Below are 19110 nucleotides of genomic sequence, written 5' to 3' on the forward strand. Positions count from 1 at the left end.
GTGTGACGAGCCGAACCAACATTAAAATGTATTGTACTCCAGCAGGTTTGACGTCATTTTTAGTATGAACTGTGTTTCACAAGCATGGCAATGGCTATCATTCTGAACTCAGAGCAGCAAGATTTCAAAGTCAGCAACATCCCCCTCATCTGGACTGTAATGTTTTCTTTTGTTTTTTAAATTTGCAATCTATGGATGTGGACAGTGGGGGAAACAATGGATTTTTCAAGGTTTGAGGATTTTTGTTTAAAAAATAGGTCATGATTTCTGGAAAGAGACATGAGGGCAGATTTCTCTACAGCTTATTTCACTACAGACCTGAAAAAATGCATACATTTGATTTTTGGAAGAAAATCCTTTTCTCTGGTTGGGTGGCAGGTGCTTATATCCCACAAACTTCATTAAAAGGGTAACTCTGAACAGATCATTTATGGTGAATTCCTAATTATCTGTATACCCTGATTAATGAAGATCAGGTTGGAAGTAATAACAGCCTTTGAGCCTTTAATGAGCTCCATGTTTAACAAGCCTTAACGAGCTCCAAATCCTAATGAGCTCAACTCAGAGCTGACATTTGTTTACCAGCCCCAGAAAAACAAATAAATAAACAATTGGAAGTCCTTTATAATAAACAATGCTAGCCATAATGTCACCATGGAAACATAGATGCTACAAAGGTCATCTGCTTTAGAATCAGTCTGATTACCATGGAAACTGCAATAGAGTAGGACTGGGAGCCAACATGGCTCCCACTCAGCAGATGTGACACGTGGCTACACTGCAGTTCATGGCTTCACTGCATTCACATGTCTTACCGTGGTAATGCAGGTCCTTGCAGATCGCCACAGGGTCACAGCCTCCATTGTCTTCCAAGCAGCGGTCAACAGGGGGCACCATCTTCTCCAAACACTGGACTCCATTACCTACATACCCCGGCAAGCACTCGCACTCCCGTTCATTCTAGAAGAACCAGATTAGAGTGATCAGCTTACAGGAGGATGTCATGTTATGTTCATATTCAGGGATATTTTTAGAGGGAGACACGTAACTCAAAAAACCATTAATAACAGTAATGGCAAAGATGCTGCTTGTCCCGCCCCAGCTCCAAAAAACCAGTCAGCAGCTTGGGAACAACTGGGAAACCAAACATGATTTTGTGCAACAGTTTCGAACTATGTGTTGGTGAGCTTATAGTTCTACTCATGATTATATAATAAAGATGAAGACTGTGTATTCTTTAATTTACTGTATCCATAATGTGAAATAGCATGGGATTGGATTGTGCAGTCACTTTGGATTTAACCTTGAGCAAAGCTATAAAGTTGTGTAATTTTGTGTATGTGCAGTAAAATAATAACATTTGAGGCTTTGAGGTGAGATGCATTTCTGTAACTGCTTTTGGGGAAATTTATTTAAATCATATTTGTACTTTATTCAGAGACACATAATCAAACACTTATCAAATCCCATAACCATTAATTTTTATAACACTTTTATCTGACAGAGTCCCAGGTACCACCCAGAAGCTGCTGAATATGCACTTAAAATGACTTTGATTTCAGTGTTCCATGTTTTAAAATCCGATAGCATCTCTTGACTGAAAAATGAATTCATGCATTCATGTTTTTATCCAAGCTGGACAACATTGGGGCATGCTCCTAATGAGGAAATGGATGGTGTGCTGGGGTATCTCCTCCTCTGGACCAGGGCATCACTGAGCTCCTGAAGAGTGTGAGGTGTGGGATGGATTTAACAAATTTTCCCAGGTGTTGTACTGGATTAGTTGTGCTATTTAGGTCAGGTGAGCTTGGGGGGCAATTAATGGTATCAATTTCTTCATCCTCCATGAACTGCCTGTATACTCCTGCCACATGAGGCCAGGCATTGTTGTGTACCTAAGGAGCCCAGGAATCACTCCACCATCGTAGGGTCTGACAATGAGTCCAAGGATTGCATCTCAATATCTAATGGCAGTCAGGGTGCTGTTGCCTGGCTTTCATAGGTCTATGCCTCTCTATTACTGACCCACCACCAAACCAGTCATGGTAGCAAACAAGATGGATGAGCTAACAGTGATAGCTTGGAGTCAAAGGGAACCTCAGGTGTTAAACTTAATTGAATCATGGATGCACCAGGATATTCCCGATGAGAACACATCTGTGGAAGGGTTCCACACCGTTCAGGCCGACAGACAGAGGTAAGCAGAAAGGAGGGGGTTTGCCTTTTTTTTTAAACAACCGGTGGTGTACTTGCTTACCTACAATCAAAGAGTGGATTTATTGCCCAGACACTGAACTTTATGCTGTTGAACTCAGGTCATATTATTTGCCCAGGGAATCTATCCATGTGAGCTTGTTGGCAGTCCATGTTCCTCCCCCTGCTAACCCCACAGCTCCATGTGCCTTCATTGCTATCTCGGGTGACTTCAACATGTCACCTTAGACGCTACATTGTCAACTTTCACACAGTATGTGGTCTGTCCCACCTGAGGGGAGAGAATTTTAGACCTACGGTTTATAATCAAGCACACATAAGCCCGTTTCATTAGTAGCTTCTCAGATCGACTCTGTATGGTTCACCACGGTTTTCATGATTTTCCATTAGGTCATAGTACCTGGTAAGTGTTGGAATTGATATTTTTTATATTGTCATTTGTGCTTAGGAACATATAATCATTTGTATGCTGATAAAAAGGATATCCTTATTAGGTCTGATAAGATTCTGTGTGCACTTGTGTACCATGAGATGAGAGGAAGCAGCCTCGGCGTTATAATTTCCATTATAGCTTTAGGAACTTGATTGTTGTGTTTCTTAAAAGTGCAAAACTTCACACTTTTAAATGTTCGTCTGAGACATGACCTATTGCAAGTTCCTGTTCTTATCATTTAGCAAGACACTTAGTTCTGCTTTTCTGCATGCCTCATACACACAGTTTTAGTTCATTGAAAGGTTGTATGTCTATGTATAGTATAGCTGTAAACACACACCCACAGAATACAGGGAGTGCAGAATTATTAGGCAAGTTGTATTTTTGAGGAATAATTTTATTATTGAACAACAACCATGTTCTCAATGAACCCAAAAAACTCATTAATATCAAAGCTGAATGTTTTTGGAAGTAGTTTTTAGTTTGTTTTTAGTTTTAGCTATTTTAGGGGGATATCTGTGTGTGCAGGTGACTATTACTGTGCATAATTATTAGGCAACTTAACAAAAAACAAATATATACCCATTTCAATTATTTATTTTTACCAGTGAAACCAATATAACATCTCCACATTCACAAATATACATTTCTGACATTCAAAAACAAAACAAAAACAAATCAGCGACCAATATAGCCACCTTTCTTTGCAAGGACACTCAAAAGCCTGCTCTCCATGGATTCTGTCAGTGTTTTGATCTGTTCACCATCAACATTGCGTGCAGCAGCAACCACAGCCTCCCAGACACTGTTCAGAGAGGTGTACTGTTTTCCCTCCTTGTAAATCTCACATTTGATGATGGACCACAGGTTCTCAATGGGGTTCAGATCAGGTGAACAAGGTGGCCATGTCATTAGTTTTTCTTCTTTTATACCCTTTCTTGCCAGCCACGCTGTGGAGTACTTGGACGCGTGTGATGGAGCATTGTCCTGCATGAAAATCATGTTTTTCTTGAAGGATGCAGACTTCTTCCTGTACCACTGCTTGAAGAAGGTGTCTTCCAGAAACTGGCAGTAGGACTGGGAGTTGAGCTTGACTCCATCCTCAACCCGAAAAGGCCCCACAAGCTCATCTTTGATGATACCAGCCCAAACCAGTACTCCACCTCCACCTTGCTGGCGTCTGAGTCAGACTGGAGCTCTCTGCCCTTTACCAATCCAGCCACGGGCCCATCCATCTGGCCCATCAAGACTCACTCTCATTTCATCAGTCCATAAAACCTTAGAAAAACCAGTCTTGAGATATTTCTTGGCCCAGTCTTGACGTTTCAGCTTGTGTGTCTTGTTCAGTGGTGGTCGTCTTTCAGCCTTTCTTACCTTGGCCATGTCTCTGAGTATTGCACACCTTGTGCTTTTGGGCACTCCAGTGATGTTGCAGCTCTGAAATATGGCCAAACTGGTGGCAAGTTGCATCTTGGCAGCTGCACGCTTGACTTTTCTCAGTTCATGGGCAGTTATTTTGCGCCTTGGTTTTTCCACACGCTTCTTGCGACCCTGTTGACTATTTTGAATGAAACGCTTGATTGTTCGATGATCACGCTTCAGAAGCTTTGCAATTTTGAGACTGCTGCATCCCTCTGCATGATATCTCATTATTTTTTACTTTTCTGAGCCTGTCAAGTCCTTCTTTTGACCCATTTTGCCAAAGGAAAGGACGTTGCCTAATAATTATGCACACCTGATATAGGGTGTTGATGTCATTAGACCTCACCCCTTCTCATTACAGAGATGAACATCACCTAATATGCTTAATTGGTAGTAGGCTTTCGAGCCTATACAGCTTGGAGTAAGACAACATGCATGAAGAGGATGATGTGGACAAAATACCCATTTGCCTAATAATTCTGCACTCCCTGTACAGACACTGATGTTGTTCAGATATGCCTGCTTAAGAATGTCACATGTATTTGTAATTGCATATTCATGAATGATTGCTTGCTGACAATAAAAAGGGCTGTAGTGAAGGAATCAGTTGAAGTTGGCTAAAGGACAGGTGAAGGGAGCATTACTTGGCCTTGACTGACTTCCCTTGCAAGCCAAAAAGACAAAAGACAAAAGAGTCTTGATTTGTCGTGCAGTTTGGGCTTGTGTTCCAGTGAGGTTTGTGCCTAGATAAACCCAACAGTAAGATGTACTTTTTTAGTACCTACTTTCTCGAGGTTCCAAGCAATCCGATGTGGCATCGTCAGACTGCATATCACCAATTGGCTGGTCAGTAGTGTCATGCGATGAGTCATGAGAGCGTCTTGTTCACAAAAATTAAAACCGCCATTTTTGAAACATGTCAATGACGGAAATGGCTACAAAAATAATGCCATGGTGCTCAAGTCTGGTGAAAAGCCACAGTCCGAGCAGCAGGTATATTCTTGTCCAGACACCCACCTTTTTTGTAACGTTCATGTTAATTACTTCACGGGACACTTGGACACACTGCTATGACAACAACCATGCAGGCTAGGTAGTACTGGATTTGAATGGAAAACCAGTTGATCAGAGTCGAGTTGTAGCGAATTGATCTGAGTAGGTATTCATGGAAAAAGGGCTATCCAGTTCCTCCTCCCTCCCCCGATTGGGTAGGTCAGATCATAACCTGATTCATGTTTTGAGATTCACAGACTGGGAGACACTGTGAGCCTCGTGGTCAGGACATCAATGGGCTTACTGAGTGTATCACTGACTACATAACCTTCTGCACCAACTCCATTGTCTCAGCTAAGACTATCCATTGTACAAACTGAACATTCCATCCATTCTCATGGGTAACGTAAGATCTTTACCCAACAAGATGGAAGCGCTAATGGCGCTAACCAGACTGCAGTGGGAGTACCAGGAGAGCAGCCTCCTGCTGTTCACTGAGACATGGCTCACAGACCACACACTGGACCCCGTCGTAACTCTGGATGGCTTTCAACTGGTTAGAGCGGAGTGGAGCGCAGTGGAGAGTGGTAAGAGGGGAGGTGGGGGACTAGCAATGAAGATCAATGAGAGATGATGTAACCCGGGACACATCACTGTGAAGGAACAGCGCTGTACCAAAGAATCAGAATACTTTATTGATCCCTAGGGGAAATTATTTCCTGTTAGCGGTTAGCGTTCGGCCATACCACCTGGCCAGGGATTTTTCACGTTATTGTGCTGACTGTTTACATTCCGCACTCGGCCAACGCTATGGCAACCTGTGAGTACATTCACTCCACGGTCTCTCAGCTACAGATAATAATGATAATAATAATGGATTGGATTTATATAGCGCTTTTCAAGGCACCCAAAGCGTTTTACAATGCCACTATTCATTCACTCTCGCATTCACACACTGGTGGTGGTGGAGGCAAGCTACGGTTGTAGCCACAGCTGCCCTGGGACAGACTGACAGAAGTGAGGCTGCCATATCGCGCCATCGGCCCCTCTGGCCAACACCAGTAGGCGGTAGGGTAAAGTGTCTTGCCCAAGGACACAGGACAGAGAGGCCGGGGATTGAACCGGCGACCTTCCGGTTACAGATACGCTTCCCAACCCCCTGAGCCACAGTCACCCCACAACCGTGGGATGGCACATCTGCAATCCCTCATTATCTCTGGAGACTTCGATCACGCCTCACTATCTGCCACTCTCCCTAACTTGTCGCAGTATGTTGCCTGCCATAGAAGGGACAGAAAAACCCTGAACCATGTTTGCCAACACAAAGCAGGCTTACAGCACATCACCCTTCCCCCCGCTTAGCCACACACACCACAACCTGGTCATTCTTCAACCCATTTACACTCCCATGGTGAAGAGGAAACTCCCAACGAAGAAGGTGATAAGGGTGTGATCCGAGGAATCCAGTGAGATGCTGAGAGACTGTTTTGAATGCACAGACTGGCAGAACTCTGCAAGCCTCACGATGAGGACATTGATGGCCTCAACCACTGCATCACCAACTACATCAACTTCTGTTTTGACAACACTGTGCCTAGCAAGAAGGTACGGTGTTTCTCAAACAATAAACCGGTGACCCCACAACTGAAGGCCCTGTGAACGAGAAGAAGAGGGCTTTCAATCATGGAGACAAGGACACGAGGATCCTTTTGTACTCTCCAAGAGAGACTTCAAGGACAATGGAGGAGCCACAGTGTCTGCTGACCGGGGGTGGGCCAATGAATTGAATCTGTTTTTCAACAGATTTGGCTCTTGACCTTATCACCTCTCCCACCCCCCAGGTTCCATCAACCCCCCTCCAAATGCTGTCCTGCCCCTCTCCTGGTGGAATGTCATTGTTACCTGAGCTCTCCTCACACCACCACCCTGCTTCACCCCCATCCACACATCTACCCACAACAGAGCCAGCCTGGACCCCCTGCAGTTAGCTTACTGGTCTGGAATCGGGTTGGATAAAGCTGTCAGTAGCACTGATCCCTCTCTTACCTAGAGCAGGCAGGGAGCATTGTGAGGATGATGTTTTTTGACTTCTCCAGTGCTTTCAACACCATCCAGCCTGCACTACTGAGACGGAAGCTGGAGGAAGCCGGAGTGGGCAAACAGCTGACTGCATGGACCATCGACTACCTAACCAACAGACCACAGCCATCATTGGATGCGTATCAGATGAAAACAATCAGGAATATAGAGGGGTCATCAGTGACTTTGTCAGCTGGTGAGACCAACGCTCTCCAAATCAACGCTATCAAGACGCATCAGATGGTCATAGACTTCAGGAAGAAGTCACCTCCTATAACACTGGTGAACATCTAGGAAGAAGACATTGAGACAGTGAACTCATACTCGGTCTCAGGTGTATACACTGCTACAAAACAGCACAAAAGAAGGAGGATTTAGTGTTTGTGTTATTACGAAACAAGAAGAGTTCCCAGATGGTACAGTGGACACATGTGTGACTCCTGTGATTAAAGCATCTTTCTTTCAGCTTAACGAGTGAACCGTCAGCTCGTTCAAACACGTTAAAGTCTGTTTGGCTCGACACCACCGAACAGAGGCAGCAATATAACATAGCTAACATTAACAGTGCAGTGAATCCTGCTTGTGCCGTGATATTCAGGACTGCAAACCGAGCAGCATCACTGACTTTCAGCTGGTTGTGTTTGTGGATATATGACCAGTGTTGGTCAAGTTACTTGAAAAAAGTAATCAGTAACTAATTACTGATTACTTCCCCCAAAAAGTAATCCTGTTACTTTACTGATTACTTATTTTCAAAAGTAATTAATTACTTAGTTACTTTTTAAAAACACGATTTACAACCTGAAGAGGTGATAAAGCGATAGAACTTTCAGCCCAATTCTACTTTTTCTGCATAATCCATCATACAAAATGTAATCAAATGGAAAAACCTCTTTTTTTTAACTTGTTTTATTAGTTTTAATCTTTTAACTTTATGCATCAAGCAAAAAATTAATTATATGCAACATTCTCTGACTGGAAGAGATTTGTTTATTATTTAAACCTATTTTCTGCACATTCCAGCACATAAAATAAAATATTTTTTGTGTTTACACTCAGTCTTTCAAATAGATGCAAGTAAAACACAGCAGAAAATAAATAAAGTCAAAGACTCAGTGGTCCTTTTTCTCTATTTTCACCTGTAAAGCAGGACTGGGTAGGCGGAGGTTTACCCTGGTGCAGGTGTGCTGCGGTCAAATTATCCACACCACCGCCGCGCTATGAAGTCTGGGATATGTTGGGCCATGAAGGCTATGCCGACCCATCCTTAAAATTCAGGGAAATTAAGGACGCATTTGAGGGCCGTATTTCGAGCAGCTTTGGTCGTATCGCTGTGACGTAATCGGCCTTAAAATGCGGCCTTTAAGGCTGCAGACCCCAAATCCGGTCATTGGTACTTCCTGGCTTGTGTAGTTACTAGGTAACAGAAGCTCAACACTGCCCCTAGCGTCCTGGAGCACTTTCCGTTGTGTTTTGGAATTTGCAAGTGTTTTGGGGTTTGCATGTGTTTTGGAGTTTGCAAGTGTTTTGTCTCTAGGGGCCACCGTATATAAGCGGGTTAATTGCAGTGTTAGTGGTGCTGCACAGAAATGTTTTTGATGCAGGTAGCTCCATGCCCTCCTGGGTTTTAATTGCACCTTAGAACACACATGCATCAACACTACAATGAGCGGGTGGAGGGAGGTTTGGAGTCTTCTCCCACCCCCATTCTCTGCGGCCTGCTGGAGCGGGAGGGCTAGGTGGAGTTGGCCGTCCGACTGCGGTCTGGAGTGTGGGGCCTCCCTGCTGCTACGGAGTCGGGGTGGTCTGCCTCTCCCCACCGCAGGGAAAAGGGTAACACCACCTGGGTCTGGGTGCAGTTCCCCCCTCCAGGAGCAAGGGTACCTAGACCCGGTTTGTAGAGTACGCTTGGGGAGTGTGATCGTGTGTACAGCGTCTCTTTATGTCTGTCTCCACGTTGGTTGAGTGTGGAGTGAGTGCATATGAGAGCATGAGGGGGGGAATGGATGTTTGTGTCTGTGTGTGCCTGTATGTCTGTGTCTATATGTCAGGTTGGGTATCAGACGCCACCTCTCTGGGGACACCTCAGGCCCTCCAAGGTTTGGAGGCCTATCTCCACCTACCACCACTTCCCCTGCCGGTGGCGGACTCCCTCAGGTGTCGGTGCGTTGGTGGTTCTTTGTGTCTGGGGGTGGGCGTCCAGGTACACACCGGCTCACTCCTTGGCGGCCGCTTATCGGGGCCTGGAGCCTGGGGCTCGCTCGGGCCCCTTCGGGGGTGGGGTGCCCCCGGCCTCTCGGCCTGGGGCTCGGTCACTCAGGCGCAGCTGGCGGCCGGCGGAGCTCACGGGCGCGTCACTGCAACTCCCCCTGGCTTCTGCTCCGCGGCTGCTGAGTGAACCCTCATCTGGGACTCTCCTCAGCTCTTACTGGAACAGTGGCGCGGCTGCCCCTCTGTTGGTCTTCCATGGTTTCTTGTGTTCTGGGGGCCTCTGGATGTCTGGAGTTTTGATCTCCTCCATACCTGCTTCACACCCTGGAGGACGGGGCTGTGGCCCCCCCACACTCCCTAGCAGATCGTTACATGGAGAAACCTTTGGAATACAAGCGCGCTGATCCACACAGGTATGCACACGGGTGTTCACTGCTCGTAGACCCAAATTACACCTTTCTTGGCTGCTACTTCGAAGCACATCTGTCCTGCGTGCTGCACAACAACATTGAATATTTAGTATTTACTGCTGTTTACACTTAGCTAGATTAATGCGATGGTGTTGTGTTTAGTATGTTGCTTTGTTTTTTGTTTTTTTTGTCTTTTTTTGCTTGTTTTCTATTCTTCTCTCAACAGGTGATCCAGGAGATTTTTATTTTTTTTTCTCCCCCCCTTTCTCACTGTCCCTCTCCCCTTCTGTTTTTCCTTTCCTTCCTCTTTCTTTCTCCCTTTCCTATCTCTCACTCATGTCTGTCCCGTCTGTAACATCTGAAAATAAAATATAATAAATAATAAAAAAAAAAGAAAAAAAAAGAAAAAAAAAGAAATGTTTTTGATGCTGAAATGCAGTAGAATTGGTTACAGATTTACTGTAAAGGACACTCATATACAATGATTATTTTGTAGGTTTATTCTTGCGAGAGTGCAAGGTAACCAAAAGGGTTTGAGCTATGGACCTAATTGAATGTTTGTGTTGTTAAAAGAGAAATGTGTGCATCTAAATGAAAAGAAAAGGACGTTGTTAAATTCTGTTAATAAATCAGACGAGGAAGAGCCTGCAGACCGAACGCAACTGATGTCTCCTGTCTCTGCTTTTCTGTTAAAAAACAGTTTAAAAACAGACCCCATCGAAGGCCTGTAACATATGCATGTACGTAGAACCTCAGCTACTGTTGTATATATTGTATTGTATATTGATTTTTTATTATTATTAATATTATTTATTTATTATTCATTTATTTTGTATTTCTTTATATTTTTGGTATGCTCTTTGTGTTCTACTGCTATCTGTACCTGAGCTGTGGTAAAGCACAAATTTCCTCGCCGTGGGATCAGTAGTCTTATCTTATCTCTTATCTTATCTAATGCAAATAAGCCATGGGTGACTAAGGACATCAAAGCCCTCCTCAATGACAAAAAGAGGACCTTCAGGGCAATAGAGAGTAGGTGAGAATGGTTCAGGCATTATTGAAGGGGAGAGGCTATGGACAATTATAGGAGAAAGCTAGAGTGGAAACTCCAATAGAATAGCATGAAGAGATATGTGGAGTGGCATAAAGACTCCACTCACGCAAGTCTGCATGACCAGGTGGGGTCCAGTCTCTGTGTCCTAAAGACCTGTACCCCCCAGTTTTGTGGCGTCTTTCATAAACTGTTTATGATGAGTCTGAGTCTGCAGAGGATCCCAGTACTATGGAAGACGTCATTCCTCGTTCCTGTACCAAAGATGCCACGTCCCGGTGGCCCCCAGGATTACAGACCTGTAGTGCTGACTTCCCACATCATGAAGACACTGGAAAGACTCATTCTTCACCACCATCCTCATTCAACTTATAGTCAGGCCACACCAGGATCCCCTTCAGTTCAGTTACCAGCGTCTCCTCTGAGTTGAGGACTGTTGAGGATTGTTAGTTAGGTGATAGGAAGACCACAATATGTGCATTTTCAAAATTATGTGTCTGATAAGGTGATCAGCAACACAGTGGGAACATGAGGGGCTGTCATTTCCTCTTCACCCTCTACACCACAGACTTCAGCCACTTCACAGAGACCTGCCATTTTCAGAAGTTTTCTAATGACTCTGCAGTGGTTGGATGCATCAGTGAGGGTGATGAGACAGAGTACTGCGCTGTGGTGGACTCCTTTGTCACATGGTGTGAGCAGAATCCTCTGCAGTTCAGTGTGATAAAGACCAAAGTATTGATTGTTGACTTTAGGGGGACCAGGAAACCTTTGACCCCTGTTTCAATCCAGGGGATCAATGTGGACATTGGGGAGCACTATAAATACTTTGGAGAACACATTGACAATAAACTGGACTGGATTAAAAATACCACTGCACTTTACAGGAAGGGCCAGAGTCATCTCTATTTTCAGAGGCCTTTTAACATCTGACGGTGAGAGAGCAAAAGAGAGAGAGAGTTTTGAGATATGAGAGATTTGTGATGTTTAGCGTGTTTGGAGTGTGTAGTTAGTGTGTTGTCTTGTTTAGTTAGTGTGTAGTGTAGTCGATAGTTTTGTTGTTGAACTATAACTAATTACTTTTTCAAAGCAACTTGCCCAACACTGATGTTCAGTGAGAGACCGAGATTACCCAAATGCACCACTGCACAATGCAGGAAATCATTCCTGTGCCTGTGGTGGTACAACTCCTCTATCTAATGCACAGTACACACATCCTTAATATCTGCACATCCTCTAGAGAGAAATAACAAAATGACAAAGTTCAACAGTTTACAGTACAATTGTCACGGCCAGGCAGATCAGCTGCACGCTGATCAGCACGCTCTGTTTCTCTCTCTCTTCCTCTCTCTCTCCTCTTCTCTGTCGCCGGGGCGGAACTCACTGTGGGTTCATGCCCTCAGGAGATGAGACACCTGGGTCTCATTAAGATGATCAGCATTTAAGCCAGGAGGTGACTGCTGTTCATCGCTGGATCGTTGTCTACCACGTGTTAGTGAAGCTACTGCAAGTCGAGTTAAGTGTGTTTCCTTTGTGCGTTGTATTTAACCCCGTCTCCCTGTCTACAGAGCTCCCTGGATTTTCCCCCCGTGTGATTCCCTAGTGGCAGCCAGTGATCGTGTGTGTGGATGACCTGAAGAACGCATGCTTTTCCCCTGGACTTCCCTTGAGCTCCTTTTCCCTCACGCAGCTGTACATAGCACTCCCCCCCCCCCGCACCTTCTTGTATATACACCTGGTGAATTGTAAATAAATCTTTCTTGTCTGCATCTGAGCCCGGAGTCCTGCGCTTGAGTCCTCCTCCAAACCGTAACAACAATTTTAGCCACATATATGAATTTTGTCTTATATACTGCAATATTTAATTGAGCTATTTGTTATATTTTGTTATATTTTGAAACGTTGTAATATATTGTATTATTTAATTTAGCTAAGTTAGTTACTGTTCTTACTGTCTTGAAGCAAGTGTAACTGCATAATTTCCTCAGGGATTAATAAAGTATTTACCACATTGGTGGTGGTCAGAGGGCCCGGTGGCACCAGTGTCTGGCAGCCTCGCCTCTGTCAGTGCGCCCCAGGGCAGCTGTGGCTTCAATGTAGCTTGCCATCACCAGTGTGTGTATGTGTGTGTGTGTGTGAATGGGTGGATGACTGAACATGTAAAGTGCTTTGGGGTCCTTAGGGACCAAGTAAAGCGCTATACAAATGCAGGCCATTTTAAAGTATTCTAATTCTGATGCTGAAAGATGCTACAGGCAGCATTACAATCTTCTCAGCTTCACAGCTTCTCCAGACCCTTTCACATCTGTCACATGTGCTCAGGGTGAACCTGCTCTCATCCGTGAAAAGCACAGGGCACCACTGGTGGAGCTGCCAATTCTGGTATTCTATGACAAATGCCAATATTGCTCATGGTAGTAGTAGTGACACGAACCCTAGCTACATGCAAAACGTATATGTCCGAAAAGACATGGACAGAAAAATACGCCTGTGGCCCACACCTATAAAACCTGAGGATTGTCTCACCGTTGTCCCTCTAGTGAATCTGTTGTTGATTTCATTAACACCAAAGCAGCTGAAAGTGATTAACAACCCCCTCTGGTACTTAGCTGAGAAGAACAATAGAAGAAGTTTATGAAGTTTAAATGATATGATGCTATACTATGATTAAAAAGTTTTAGTAAATTTTTTTAGCAGTGTACTTAGCCATGTTTTTAAAAAAATGTTATCCAAATCGATTAAGTTCTGCATCAGCACCCAGCAGTGCTTGAATTGGAATAACCCCACAAATAAGATCTTTAATTTCAGTTTAGGTTGCACCAATAGAGCACTTAATTGTGCTGTAATATACACATATATATTGCCTGTCCTGTCTGGAAGTGTAGCAATCAGGGTTGTTGTCTGAAGGCCAAACTAAATGCCCAGCAGATTTATTTTCCAAAGTCTACCATTACGGCTTTTGCTATACTGGTCCACTTGATACTCATATTTATTTTGATTTTTATTAGGTTTTTAACATTTATGAGTTATTACAATCAGAATGCAAAAGACGGAAATAAAGAAAGAAAGAGAAGTTGGGGAGAAAGTAGGCAAAAGGAGAGGGAGAGAAAAACAGGGAAGAGAGAGAGAAAAAACACTGAAAATCTGCTGAAAAAAACAAGCAAAAAACAACACAGCATGGAAACCACGGCAACAACCAACATATGCATAAATAGCGGTAAATAATAAATATTAAATGCTACTGAGCAGCACACAGTATTAATGATACATGACACATAATGTGTGTCTGTGAGTACCTGTTTGTACACCTGTGTGAGCTGAGCCCCGGGCCAAATAGACCTGAGGGCTCCCCACCCCCAGAAACAGCCCAACAAAGCCAAGGGGGCCCGGCTCAGCCAAGCTGCTGTCGGGAATGATCCACTACGCATTTGAGCACCCAGCCCCAGACACAGAGAACCACCAATGCACCAGCGGAGTTGGGGGACCACCTGGACCTGCAGCAGTAGGGAAACCCACCAGCCCAGACCCCGACCAGAGGGCCATTTCCTCCTCCCGGCCCACTACCCCAGACGGCGAACAGAGAACGGGTTTTAAGATTTGTGCTTTGATTTAAGCAAGTTCTCCTTTGCGCTTTTCCAGTATAATAGCTGGAAATCCTGTTCTTGGTTATGCCGACTGCCAAATGTGCAGCCATAGTAATTCCTCCCATTTAATGAAGTGCTTGTCATTTATTTCAGTTGGGAGTCTTTGAAACAGCTATAATAACCAGGTAAAGATGATCAACTTGAGATATGAAACTTAATAAGACTTAATTAAATTCTATCTCCTAATGTAATTCCCAGTTTTCTGTTTTTTTAAGTCAATTAATTTAATCAATTTAATTCAGCTCCACTCAACAAAATGAATGCACACAAATGATGCATTTTTTATAGTTTGGCTTTTTCTCATATAGATGACATCTGACAATTTCAATATTTACTACTTCTGCTCTATATCCCACTCTCAGTCTGAACTAGCATATGATGCATTTCCTGTATATTTAGTATAATCAGATTTAATTTAATTAAACTCTAAACAACTTGAAAAGAAAAAAAATGAAATTTTATTCACTTCTTTGCTGACGTTTGCTGCACTGCTGCAGATTTTACTGGATAAAGATGAAAAACATTTACTCACTGGACCAGTGAACTTGCAGGAGGCAAAGTCGCTGCAGCCACCATTTGGCTCTTCAGTACATCTGGAGAGCAGACAGAAAAACAGCCTGATGTCACGTCCCCAAAAGTAAACACCTCACGTTGATTTAATGAAGGCAACAAGGAAGCCAGAAAAAAAACGTATTTAAGACAAAGATGAAAGGCCACACCGACCTGTTAATGGGACTGCAGGAGTAGCCATCTCCCTGGTAATCACTGCGGCAGGTGCAGTTGACGACGAGTCCCGTCTGGTTGCAGTCCGCATTCACATGGCAGCCGCCGTTGTACTCGGAGCAAAGGTCTGGAGCTGCAGAGTGTTTTTAATAAAACTGTCATCTGATTCATTATAAATGCTGGCTCAGTTTAAGGTAAGCATCAGCTCGCCACATGTACAACATCTGGAGCCTGAAACAAATGTGAACTGTTTTGATGCTTTTCTACAGCAACCAAATTATCAATCAGAACAGGAGTGCCACTGAGGAGAGAAAACAAATCTGATACTGAAAAACTAGAAGGATGAAAATATTTTAAGAAAAACAAACTGTCACAGAGCTCTTTCTTAAAATGCTCCAAAAACAGTTTGATTAATTCTGCCAGTCTGCTAATGTGCACAACAAGAACATTTACAGAAAGAATGACAGGTTACTGTAGTCAAAGAAAATAATAAGGGATAAAAACTATAAATGAAAAGGGATTATGGCAACAGTAGGGCCAAAAAAAAAATGTTTACGCTTTTAAAAAATTACTGAAACAATTGATTTTTTACAATCTTTGTTATTTTGATTAGAAGGGAGGCCAAAACCTGGTTGGGGTGGGGCGGGGCACACCACCATTTTCTTTTTTGTATGCTGAAAAACTCTGGATTGTAAGGTTAATCAAGTGTTGACCAGTATTGTAATGAATCACATGGACGCTTATCACTTGCATATGCTCAAATGTTGGGCAAGCTAATTAAACTGATTTAATTAGACCCCCTGGTTCACTGCCAGGGAGGCTAATCTTCCTCTAATCTAAGGGCTGAACTGGCCTCTTGTACTGCAATGCCAGGGTTAATAAGTTACAAATCAGCCATCAAAGACTAACAGGTGAATATACTTTGTCTCTTCTCCACCAACACATTCCTGGTTCTGTTATCTTTTAATCAGAGATAAATTACTATCATTGGAGCCTTCAAACTTAATTCACTGAAGCCATTTAAATGCACCAAGTGTTTACTGTACCAGCTCAGAAGAGACGATCCAAGCACAGGACGCAGCAGGGTAACAGTTAAAAATCAAGATTATTGATCCAGACTGAGGTCAGCTAATTAAAGAAACAAAACACAAGAGGAACAAGGGGATACACAAAGAAGAAACCTAGGACTAGAAGGAAACAAAACAATATATCAAGAATACTAACAGAAAGTTAGAACAGCTGACTGGGAAGAATTCAACACAATCTAATACGAAATAAAGGGAAACTGGGGAATACATTTACAGAGGTGAGTAGCTGGTGTGCAAGAAAACTTGTGGGAACTAGAATCAAGGGTGGAAGTAGACAGAGTTAATAAAATAAAAAAGGAACTGTGGAATGGCTGCTGTTTATGTTGTATGACGCTGATGATGTCATGCTGTTTCGGGTTGTATTAGAAAAAGTAAAACATTGTCAGAGCGTAGCAGAAACAACAGTGGATGTGACACAACCACCAATCTCGACCGATCCCTGTTGATGAGTGGTTGTTAGGTGATCATATGCTACACTTTTTGGTGTAGTATCTGATCATCCTTGTGATTTAAACACTGCAGTCACTCATAAATTACAACCAAGTGGTATTAAGACCTGAAAAATTCAATGAAATGCAGGTTTATTTACCCCAAGTACCTTTAGGAAACTGGCATCAACAGTTGCCTAAAGGGACTTTATGAAGTAAAGACCCTACAGTGTTCAGGAGAAAACCCTGACAATCGAACAAGCCCCTGGAATAAGCCTGCAGTGATGGTTTAAAGGATTCTAATGACATGTAGCAGTTGTAGATCTACATGTTGGGAGTGGAAAAAGTTTCATGGAGGGGGAACGCTCAGTCTAACGCATGAAGTCCCACAGCAGTCTGAAACTACACTGTCTGATGGCATCATGTCAACATGGACTAAAATCTCTGAGCAATGTTTCAGCACCTTGTTGAATTTGAATAAAAGCAGAACTGAAACAAAAAAAAAAGGGGGGAACCTGGTTCAAGCATATTGTACATATTAAAGTGTATTTTTGCATTATTAATATTAGATTTACGGATTATTTTTCTTAACCGTGGATAGAAAGCAGTGAAGACAGGAAAGTCAGGGGACAGCGGGCAAGGGAAGACACACCATGGGTCAGAGTTGAACCTGGACCGCTGCATTTCAGCCTTGTAGCCTATAGTTGCATGCAAATCTCAGAGGTGGTTTTTCACCTTCAAGGTGAATTTTCTTCATCTCAACGAGTTGCTTATTGGAACCACAGCTGGACCCGGATGATCAAAACTTACCAGAGCTTCCTCTTACTTCTGTGACTACAAAGCACTCTAATCTCTTCTAAATCTATTATTGCATGACCACCGTTAGGATGATGTGTGTTTTTAAACAATGGACAACACTCACGTGGCTCTGGAGTGCAGAAGGTGCCATTCCCCTGGAATCCCGGTTTACACAGACAACCAGCACCTAGCACACAGTCAGCCTGAGCGTGGCACTGCCGGCACTCCTCTGGGATTGAGCCTAGAAAGGCAGACGGGGGAATTATCTCAGTAGAAGATAACAAGTCAAATCCAGTCAAGTCAAAGTTAATTTATATAGCACATTTAAAAGACTAGTGTACATCAAAGTGCTTCACAATAAAACCGCAGTGCGGGCAGAACAAAGAACAAATAGTACAATTATACTTAAAATTGCATTTACATGGTGTAAGGCAGGCCGAATGAAGGTCAAACTAATTTGTTTCAAAAGCTAAGTTAAACAAGTGTGTTTTTAAACGGGATTTGAATGATTGAATTGATTCCGAAGTACGGATTTCGACTGGGAGATTATTCCAGAGTCTAGGGGCAGCGATGGCAAATGCACGGTCACCTCTGGTTTTTAAACGAGACCTTGGTTGCATTAGGAGCAGTTGGCTGGAGGATCTTAGTGCTCTCTTTGGGTTGTACGGATAGAGGCGATCAGTTAAGTAGCTAGGGGCCAGGTTATTTAGAATTTTAAAAGTGAGCAGAAGGATTTTGAAATCAATGCGATATTTGACGGGAAGCCAGTGTAGGTTAGCGAGGATGGGGTGATGAGCTCATGCTTTCTAGTGCCGATTAAGAGGAGGCCCAGGTAAAGAGAGTTACAATAGTCCAATGAGGAGTGATGAAGGCATGGATAAGTTTTTCAAGTTCTTTATGTGGTAAATAGGGCTTAGCTAACAAGAGTAAACAGGGCTTTAAGATAAAACTCACAGGTTTATTTAAGGAATGTTTTTGTGAATCCAACCTAGAAACTTTCAGAAAACAAAAGCATTCAACATGGATCCAGAATCCTCGTTTTGTTTGCATAGACCATTTGCACTTGGACTTCCTACACTGTGGTCTCTTAAATTTGAATTTCGTTATGAGCAAGAAGACAAGGTCTCAGGGATCCAAATCCAAAGTAGGTCTTAATCTGAGTGAAGACTGTGTTGCCATCATCTCCTGGCATGATGGCACAACATCAAGTTTCAGGTAGTTTCCAGCGAATGTTCTTCAGATGCCTCAGGTGTTACAGAAAAAAAAAGAAAACAAATGACACTCATATTCTTGTTCACACTCCCGGCCTGATGCACTGCTTTTCGACTTGGAAACTTTGACTCCTCCACTGAAAACTCCTCTCTGGACTCTGGGTTGTCGCTGGAGAGCCGACTCTCATCACTGGGGTAATTCCTCTCCTTGAAAGTTGGTGACGTTCAAGGACTTTGGTGAAATTGCAGCAAATTACATCCAAGTAGTCATACCATGATTTCCATGTAGTGATCTAAAAGCAGTAGCAACACTGGAAACGAACTGCACCCAAATTTTAGGGGTTTTCTGTGTTTTTTAATGGGCAGTCTTAAGTAAAAAAAAAAAACATGGTTGGAATTATGTTG

At 43.2% G+C, this 19110-nt stretch overlaps 1 protein-coding gene across 2 annotated transcripts in view; it reads right to left on the bottom strand.

The window, feature by feature from the left end:
* stab1 (stabilin 1) overlaps positions 1-19110 on the bottom strand; it is a 185484-nt gene that overhangs the window by 53039 nt on the left and 113335 nt on the right. For both annotated transcript variants that reach the window (XM_085407157.1, XM_085407156.1), the window contains 4 exons: positions 17619-17735; positions 15181-15313; positions 14990-15050; positions 816-960 (listed from right to left, as the gene is read on the bottom strand). In XM_085407157.1, coding sequence (XP_085263283.1) covers positions 816-960; positions 14990-15050; positions 15181-15313; positions 17619-17735 — 456 coding nt within the window. The remainder of the gene's footprint in view (positions 1-815; positions 961-14989; positions 15051-15180; positions 15314-17618; positions 17736-19110) is intronic.

Source organism: Rhamphochromis longiceps, linkage group LG5 (assembly GCF_057381845.1).
Source record: "Rhamphochromis longiceps isolate RC_006_pf linkage group LG5, R_longiceps_female_GT1.1, whole genome shotgun sequence".
Classification (NCBI taxonomy): domain Eukaryota; kingdom Metazoa; phylum Chordata; class Actinopteri; order Cichliformes; family Cichlidae; genus Rhamphochromis; species Rhamphochromis longiceps.